This window comes from Eptesicus fuscus, chromosome 16, assembly GCF_027574615.1.
Source record: "Eptesicus fuscus isolate TK198812 chromosome 16, DD_ASM_mEF_20220401, whole genome shotgun sequence".
Classification (NCBI taxonomy): Eukaryota; Metazoa; Chordata; class Mammalia; order Chiroptera; family Vespertilionidae; genus Eptesicus; species Eptesicus fuscus.
The window spans coordinates 63,306,386-63,315,950 of record NC_072488.1 but is presented as its reverse complement, the minus strand read 5'-3'; the positions used below and the strand labels follow the sequence as shown (position 1 = coordinate 63,315,950).

Genomic DNA, 9,565 nt, shown 5'->3' with positions numbered 1-9,565 from the left:
AGAGATCTTTATTTTTTACTGCTACATAATATTCCATGGTGTAATGTACCGCAGCTTTTTTGTTAATTCTTACTGGAGGCTATTTCTTCCATTGATTTTAGAGCGAGTGGAAGGAGGGGGGCGAAGGAGAGAAGAGATAAACATTGACGTGGGAGAGCCACATCAATCAGTTGCCTCCCATATGCACCCCAACTGGAGTGGGGAACCTGCAGCCTAGGCATGTGCCCTTGACCAGAATCGAACCCGGGACCCTTTGGTTCTTGGCTGGTGCTCTAGCCACTGAGCCACCAGCCAGGGCAACCTCAGCTTTTATCCACTTTTTTTCTGATGGGCACTTGGGCTGTTCCAGATCTTAACTATTGTAAATTGCGCTGCTATGAACATAGGGGTGCACATATTCTTCCTGATTGGACACCCTATCATTTTATCATGCGGCTTTGTCTTAGAAAACGGAGGACCAAAGGTCAGCATTGTTACTCTCCTGGATAAAGAAATATGCAAGGCCCGAGCTCATAAACTGCTCAGTGCTTTCAGGTGTGGAGCCTGCTCTCCAGGTGACTGACAGACTGCTGCCCAGCCAGGAGCTCCGAGTGGCATCTTTATAGCAGCGATTCTGCACTTCCTGCAGGCGCCAGAATGCCCTAACTGCTCAGGCGCCGGGAATACACAGCGAGCTGCCATCTCTGGCCTCTCGGCGCTGCGCCCTTTTGCAGTCCTTCACCTTACGAAGAGAAGGCAGGTCAGTGCAAGATCCCAGGCGACAGGAAAGCTCTGAGCTCTCCGGGGCCCCAAACTGCCTTCATTGTCACAGGCTCCCTCGGAGCTCATGTAACTGCATCAAGTCAGAGCGTTAAATTCAGGAGTTTGGGGAGGGGTCGGAGAAGGCAGCGTGTGCTGATGGGAAGCTTGTCAGTGAAAGGTGCGATCGTTTCAGTCAACAGGCCCGCCCGCCCCTCAGACAGGGCATGGCCGGCGCAGCACAGTGCGGTTACGCAGCCTTACTGTGCACTCCCACTGCCACTCGGGGCTGGGTAGCTTTATTGCAAGTCATACAATCTCGCTGCAGGCCTCACACGACAGGAAGTGACAGCTGTAGGGACCAGCTCGTCATTATTTTCAAGTTCCTGACATGTTAATTGCACTTAAAGTTAAATATGCAGTGAAAGAAAGATACATTTATAAAGATATTCAACGGGAAGTTTGCACTTGGGTTTGCCTTGCTTGGTTATAAAAACTCACAACCATCTTCCCACCTAATGTCTCCATAAGGGTCTCTCCTCCCCCGGGACTGGGCTAGTAGAAAGGGGGAAGGGTTTACACACGTGACTATCGCTGAGAAGCACAAGAGGAAAGCCTGTGCGGCTGGAGGCGGGCTCCATGCTGCCCCGCGCGGGGACACGGGGACGCGGGGACGCGGGCCTGCGTGATGCCAGAGCCGCACTCAGATGTCCTTCCCGCAGTCGGGGCACAGGATGTCGTCCCTCTCGGTGAGGAAGCCGCGGCCCACCAGCGACAGGGAGCACTTCTTGCAGTTGAAGCAGTCGTTGTGCCACTGCCGCTCCTCGAAGGAGATGTACTTTGTGCCGCCAAGTCCTGTCGGCGGAGAAGAAGGACACGGGTGAGCACAGCCGGGCTGGGCGCTGGGGCTGCACCAGGAATTCTGGTTCCGTTCCTGGGAGTGGGATCCAGGCACAGCCCGAGGAGCTCAGCACTCTAAGGAGAAACAGCTGGAGAGCAGCGTGTGGGACGCACCCCAGTTCCAGAGCCCGGGTGCCCACCAGAAGGCACTCAGACAGCTGAGCGCCCCTCGCCGGGCGCGTGGCCGGCACCGACTCAATGCATGAAGCGCTCCCAGGGAGGGTGAAGAGAAAAGGTTCCTTTTCTCTGGAATGGCCGGGAAAGACCGCACAGAAACAGTGGGTGGGTGTGGAGGAGGGGTGCGCTTCCTTGCAGAGGGCAGTCATGAGACAAGCCCCAGAAGCGTGCCGTGAGGTGGTGGGAGAGGGCGAGGCGGAGGTTTCGTGGCGCTGGTGGGAGACGGGAGTCAGGCGAGAGCAGCTTAGGAGGGTGTGTGGGCTGCAGAGAACTGGCTCAGATTCTAAACGGAACGGTGGGAACACTGTTCAGTTTGGGTGCTTGGCCCCGTTTGATGACTGACGCCTGTCACATGTTGAGGGGCACTGCTGCTGTCACCAGCGTGTGCGTGCTGCCTCAGAGCCCTCGGGAATGAGGTAGATCAAGGTCTTGCTCTCTGGGAGTGTGGATCGATTCTGATGGGATTTAGATCATGAGTTGCAATTAGAGCTCTTTCCAGAGCTCATGGTCCAAGCTACCACATTAAACACAAGACAGCCGCACTGACCACTCCACTGGCACAGGATGAAGTCTCAGACTAGCACGAGAAGCCTGTAATTCGTGGAAAGGTAGTTGCTTTTGTAACTTAACTGGCGAGGCTGGGATGAGGCGTTCAATGTCTAACGTGGGGGAGACCAGGCCTCAGCTGGACAGTGAGGGCTGGGAGACGCACACCTCGCTCACTGCGCTTCGCTGCGCCCACACACGCTGTGTTCTTTGTACACTGAAGGCCAGACCCTCACCAGCAAGAAGCTTACAACTGACTTTACTGTGACACTGGCTGCACAGTGGTGGGCTAGACTCCAGACTGAACCCACAGCGGCTCCCAGGTTTGCCTTACTTGTTTTTCTTTTCTTTTTGTTACAGAGAGAGGAAGGGAGAGGGAGAGAGCGAAACATTGATGTGAGAGAGAAACATGGATCGCTTGCCTCCGGTAAGCACCCGATTGGGGATGGAACCTGCAAGCTTCTGTGCTGGTGTAGTCTCCCCTCTCCCCTCCCAGCGCACCCCGATTTGTGGCCACTTGTGGTGAACCCTCCCGAGACTGCAGTCTGACCAGCCGTCGGGTCCCCACACTGAATTCCTGTTTCTTAGTTTAGGCCAGTGCCTGCCTCCCGCCCGCTTTGCACAGCCTTGGGGGATAGAAAGAACTCCCCAGAAGGCTGCCCTCTGCCCTCCGACGGCCAGGGTGGCACACGCTGGGGAAGCAGCACGCTGCGAGGGTGAAACTCCCGTCACCGCACAGATGGCTGCCCCAGACACAGAGACTGCGGTTCTGGAGAGAACCCGGCCCAAAGCAGAAACAGACGGCCCCTGAGAACAGGCCATCCACGTGGGCGTCAGTGCTCAGGTGAGCCGGAGGGCACGTGTTCCCTGTCGGAGTGTCCAGGGTGCCAAGGAGCGGAGGCCGGCAGGAAGGTCGGCTCAGGCGGAGGCCTGGAGCGCCCAGGAGCGCGGGCCGACCTCCCCCCACTGCCAGGGGCGTTACTGCACTTCGCAGACGCTGGGTTCTTACAAATCGAAGGCGAGACCGCCACCAGCACCAAGCACGACACGCTTTACTGCAGGGCCCGGCACCCGGCCCTCGGCCTCTGCAAGGTCTGCCCGTGCAACAAGCCCACGTGCCAGGCTCTCACCCGTCGGCCTTGGCTCGCGAGAGGGGGCAGGGCCGCGGCCTGGTGGCCCCAGACACTCACCGCTGATGGGGTTGGTGCAGCCGGCACACTTCTTGGCATACAGGTCGCAGAAGCAGTCCAGGCAGTAGGCAAACTCGTCCCGGGACGTGAAGCGCTGCCCGGACAGCGGCTTCTTGCAGGCGGTGCACACAAAGCACTCCTTGTGCCAGGGCTGCTCCCGGTAGGTGACCCCGCCGGCGGTGATGGGCTGGGGAGGCAAGAGGGCAGGGGTCAGGTCCTGAGGCAGAGCAGCCTCCAGGAAACGTCAGTTCTGGTTCAAGGTCACTGAGAAACCGCTTCCCGGCCCTCACAGTCCCTGCTGCAGACCCTGGCTTCCTGCTAGTGACGTGGGTGCAAGGTGCCCGCCCTCCATCCTCAGAGGGTGCTGGGCTGGGCGCAGGTGTCAGGGGCAGGAGGCAGTGCCGGGGTGAAGGCTGGAGCCTGTAGCGAGGAGGGCAATCCTAACCTAACCCTGACGGCGAAGGCCTGGGCCCGGGGCCGCTTGTCTGTAATGACCTGGGTCCCCCTGGTCCAGTCACTGCTGTGGGAGAGGCTAAGGCCACGTGGGACGGGCCTGCGGGGCCGCAGCGCAGCTGGGAGAGGCCCCAGGCCCCCTCCTCGCCCGTCTCAGCTCTAGGACCGCGCGGGAGCCAGGCACACACACTGGTCAGCAGCACCTCCACCTGCCCTGCTACTCCCCGTCTGCCTGTTGCTTTCCGTGTCCAGTTACCCAACGGCTGAGGACAGAGCCGAGTCCGGGTGTCAGCTGGCCGCGGGCCGGCCGCGCACGACGGAGGACGCGGCACCGGCACTCGCAGTGCGTCCTGAACACTGCTGCCCGTCCAGCTCCTGCTCCGGTCCTTACGGAGACAGATGGGACTTCCATCTTGCAGATGAACAAACAGACCCCGAGGCATCAAGTGACTTGCCTGAGAATTCATAGCTAGTAAACAGCAGAGTAGGACTTCCTTCTATCCTGCAGTCTCTTCATTAAAGTATAAACCATTAATCGTTATCCAAAAGTGCTTCTCTAAGGAGGAGAATTTATGCAAAATATGTTGGTGGCAAAGTATGTCTGAGGCTACAGGGCGTTTCTGTGGCAGATGCTTCATCTGGAACAGCCTCCCTCGCTCTGCCATCCGACTCCACGCCCCACCACAGCTTCTGGCATGAACGCTGACAGGTGTGCCGATGAACACACACACGGCAGCCCACACGGCGTGCCTTCATTTCCCCACGGGAACAGGACAGTGAGGTGGGGAAGAAGGCCGAGGCAGAGGACCCTCTACAGCAGTGGTTCTCAACCTTCCTAAGGCCATGACCCTTTAATACAGTTCCTCATGTTGTGGTGACCCCCAACCATAAAATTATTTCCGTTGCTACTTCATAACTGTAATTTTGCTACTGTTAATGAATCGTAATGTAAATATCTGTGTTTTCCGATGGTCTTAGGATCGTGACCCACAGGTTGAGAACCGCTAGCAGGGTCGCCTAAGACCATCAGAAAACACAGATATTTACATTACGATTCATTAACAGTAGCAAAATTACAGTTATGAAGTAGCAACGAAAATAATTTTATGCTTGGGGGTCACCACAACATGAGGAACTGTATTAAAGGGTCGCGGCATTAGAAAGGTTGAGAACCCTGCTCCAGAGGGAAGTTCCCGTGGGTCTCACTGAGGAACAGCAACAAAAAGGGAGTGCGCAGGGAAGAGGGCTCCATGAAGGGATGAAGGAATAAACAGCACAGACACATGGTTGTGAGGGGGCACAGGAGAAATGGAATTCAAAATAGCGAAGAAAAAATGGAAACGAGAGAAGGAAAGGAGGTGGAGACTGAAGAAAAGCCTAATACTCTGCCCTGTGAAACGGTGCAGGCAGGTGGCTGGCAGGGAATGGGGACACGGCACAGACAGAAAACGGGCGGGAGCCGGCCTGCACTTAGTCCCGTGACAGCAGGCCAGGGAGCTGGTGGCGGTGGAGGGTGCACAGTCCTCCTCGCCGTGTCAGGACCTGTGTGTGTGAGCGGACACTGGGAACCGAAGCTACACCTGAAGGGCACAGACGAGGGGGGACAGGACGGCTTCCTCCGGGTGCAGGGCTCCGCCTCTCTAACCTAACGGCCACGCAGCCACGGCCCGGGCCGCCGGGGACGGGAACTGATGATCTGCCCGCCCCGTCGGCCATTCCCTGACTTTGCCCTCCCACCGCCCCTTTTCCTTTCACAGCGGTTGGCTTCTGGCTTAGTTTCTTCCAGAGCAAGATAACAGAGACGGCTCTGGGTTCATACGTTCTCCTCACATCGAGTCACACATGAGCACACATGGGGAAAGGAGAAGGAAGGAATGAAGGGTTTTATCTCAGACCACAGTGCTCATGCCTGAAAAGACTGGAACACAGGTCCCATGGGCCAGTGGCCGGAGCACATGAGAATTACGGACAGAGGGCGACAGAGGTGTAACTTCCGTGCCGTTCCAGTGTCACAGCTGTCACCTCTTTCGGGAAGGGCGAGCGGGTGGGCCGTGGCCCACACTGACGCGCGTGTGCAAGGTCCAGCAGGCCGGGTACCTTTTTGCACTGAACACACTGCAGGGCATGCTGCTTCTCGTAGCAGGGCACGCAGAAGTTCTGCTCGTCCTTGGGGATGAAGCTCTTGGTCCCGATGGGCTGCTGACAGCGGTGGCAGATGAAGCAGGTCTCGTGCCAGCTGCTGCCCTTGTACTCCATCTTGCGGGTACCTGTGGTGACAGGCAAGAACAGACGGCGCTGTGGCGACGGCTGGGTGCAGTCTGCACTGGGCCCGGCCACCCGCTCGGTCTGCGCACAGCGAGGCGCTTCGCTCTCAAAGGCTCGCCTCTAAGTGGGATGCTTTCTAGGCTGTAGAGACGTGCCCACTGCCGTACACCCAGCTCCTAGAACAACATCTGCACATACTCAGTGTGTGTGTGTGCACATGACGTGAAAAAATATTCTTGTCTCTCAGCATTGCAAAACACAAAGAAATCTGGCAGAGCTCAGACTAACCCGTGAATCCGGAGCAGAGGGACCTGTATGAACAGCCCTGCTGCTCAGGGGATGGAAATGGCAGGGGGGAAGGAACCTGGAGCCCCCCCACCCGGCTCAGCCAGGACCCTCCACATCTCACCCAGCAAGGTGGTGCACACTGAGCTGTGATGCCCAGTGCCTCCCACACTGCGCCCGCGCTACCAGTAAACGAGTGACATCTCACTTCCTTCCGAGTAACTATTATCATGTGATATGTTCACATAATTTCTTCAAGTCGATTAAGAAGATGGAGAACAGAGGACTAAAAATGGCTGCAGAGTAAGTGGATGCTGCATGGACATAATCCCAGGAACAAACTGGAATTACAACTAAAATACAGAAAAACTTCCTGAATAATCAACGGAAAACTCGCAGGAGAGAACCCTGCTAGCTGAGGACTGAAAGTAGAGACCCCATAGAGAATGGTAGGAAGGGAGGAGGCACAAAAGGGCTGGTGGGCACCCACAAACAGCAACTGAAGTCCCAGAGAGATATCTCAGCTGTGGGGGCGGGCAGGGGGGTGCCACTGAGAACTCTGGGATCTAATCTCTAAGCTGGGTCCCCCAGCAGAAAGCACCAGAACTGAGAAGGGTACCCACATAACATCTGGGTGTGAAAAGCAGTGAGGTGCTGTCTGCCAGGGAGTGACAGCTGAAAATTCAGGCACCCTCTTAAAGGGCCAATGCACATAATTCCCTGTGGAGCCACCCATCTTGTGCTCAGGAAGAGGGAGGGTGAGTGGACTGGACCTGTGAGAGCAGAAGCCAGGACTGGGGACTCAGGGGATGGAGCTCAGAAGGCAGACACCCCAAGTTTCCTGGGCTGAGTCATTCCCTCACATAGCGGAGGACATCTTTCCCACATAGACATCTGCCTTGCCTGGGGAGAAGACAGTCAACACACCCTATTGGAAAACACCTTGCACTCAGTCCAATTAAGAGATTAAAAATAACAATTAGCTTCCAGGCAGAAGCAACTGCCCACCCTGTTCAAAAAACTCTCGCCACACCTGAGGACGATTGTCTGGGGGCAATTCAAGTAGGAATCCTATCAGTCTGTAGACAGAGGCGGTCTCTGGAGGCTTTGAGTCTTTGCCTGATCCAATTAGTCAGAAACAGCCTTTAATACTGTCCTATACTAGAGATCGAGAGGTGTAGAGGATCTACCAATATATAGTCACAAGCCCAAATAGACAACCAAAATGAGAAGGCAAAGAAACAACCCCCAAATGAAAGAACTAGCGAATTCTCCAGAAGAAGAGATAAATGAAGCAGAGATAAGAAATTTATATGAAGCAGAGTTCAGAGTAATGATGTTAAAGATGCTCAACAGAATGAAAAAAGATATAGTAACTATGAAAAAAGAACAGTCTGAGATAAAGAATGACATAACACAAATAAAAAACACACTGGAAGGAATACACAGCAGATTAGGGGAAGCTAAGGATCAAATCAGTGAATTAGAAGACAGAGTTGAAAATATCACTCAATCAGAGAACCAAAAAGAAAAAAAAAAACATTAAAAAACAGGAGGACAGCTTAAGGGAGCTGTGGGACAATGTGAAACATAATAATATTAGAATAGCAGGTGTGCCAAAGAGGTGGAAAGGGAGAAAGGAATAGAGAACGTGTTTAAAGAAATAATGGCAGAAAACTTCCCTAACCTGGTAAAGGAAAAAGTCACACAAGTTCAGGAGGCACAGAGAGTCCCAAGTAAGAAGAACCCAAACAGGCCCACGCCCAGACACATCATAATTAAAATGACAAAAATTAAAGACAAAGAGAGAATCTGAAAGGCAGCAAGAGAAAAGCAAACTGTTACCTACAAAGGGGTCCCCATAAGGCTGACACCTGATTTCTCATCAGAAACTCTACAGGCCAGAAGGGAACGGCATGAAGTACTGAAGGTAATGGAAAGCAAGGATCTGAGACCAAGATTACTATATCCAGTAAAGCTATCATTCAAAATAGATGGTCAAATAAAGAGCTTCCCAGATAAAAAAAAGGCTAATGGAGCACATCACTACCAAGCCAGCATTACAAGAAATGCTAAAGGGACTGCCATAATGAGAAGAAGAAAGCGAAAGAGAAACCTAGTCATACAGAATTAAAATGGCAATAAATAAGTACCTATCAATAATAACCCAAGTGTAAATGGATTACATGCTCCAATCAAAAGGCGAAGGGTAGCTGAATGAATAAAAAAACATGACTCAATTATATGCAGTCAACAACAGACCCACCTCAAAACAAAAGACTCACAGAGAATGACAGTGAAGGGATGGAAAAATATTTTCCATGCAAATGGAAAAGAAAATAAAGCTGGAGTTGCAATACTTATATCCGACAAAATAAACTTTAAAATGAAGGCCATTACAGGAGACAACAAAGGTCACCACATAATACTAAAGGGATCGATCCAACAAGAGGATATAACCCTGGTAAACATATATGCACCGCCGAAACCGGTTTGGCTCAGTGGATAGAGCATCGGTCTGCGGACTGAAGGGTCCCAGGTTCGATTCCGGTCAAGGGCATGTACATTGGTTGCGGGCACATCCCCGGTAGGGGGTGTGCAGGAGGCAGCTGGTCGATGTTTCTCTCTCATCGATGTTTCTAGCTCTCTATCCCTCTCCCTTCCTCTCTGTAAAAAAATCAATAAAATATATTTAAAAAAAAACAAAAAGAAAACACACACACATATATGCACCTAATATAGGAGCACCTAAGTATATTATAAAAAAAAACAACAAAAAAATTTCCAGCGAACTTTAACAGAGAGATAGATAACAATACAGTCATAGTAGGGAACTCTAACGCCCCTTTGACTTCACTGGATAGAGCTTCCAGACAAAAACTTAACAAGGAAACAGTGACTCTAAAGGACTAATCAAAAAACAATGAGAGAGGACCCATATAAATAAAATCAGAAACAAAAGTGGAGAAGTAACCACTGACACCACAGAAATACAAAGGATTGTAAGAAAA

General features: G+C 53.0%; 1 protein-coding gene across 1 annotated transcript in view; it reads right to left on the bottom strand.

Moving 5' to 3' along the window:
• Window positions 1-1,000: 1,000 nt before the first annotated feature.
• The window catches only part of FHL2 (four and a half LIM domains 2), a 76,270-nt gene continuing 67,705 nt past the window's right edge, over window positions 1,001-9,565 (bottom strand). Inside the window, exons 5-7 of the mRNA XM_054727948.1 lie at window positions 6,102-6,271; window positions 3,552-3,738; window positions 1,001-1,593 (exon numbers count right to left, since the gene is read on the bottom strand). Of these exons, the coding sequence (XP_054583923.1) occupies window positions 1,442-1,593; window positions 3,552-3,738; window positions 6,102-6,271 (509 nt within the window). The 3' untranslated portion in view covers window positions 1,001-1,441. The remainder of the gene's footprint in view (window positions 1,594-3,551; window positions 3,739-6,101; window positions 6,272-9,565) is intronic.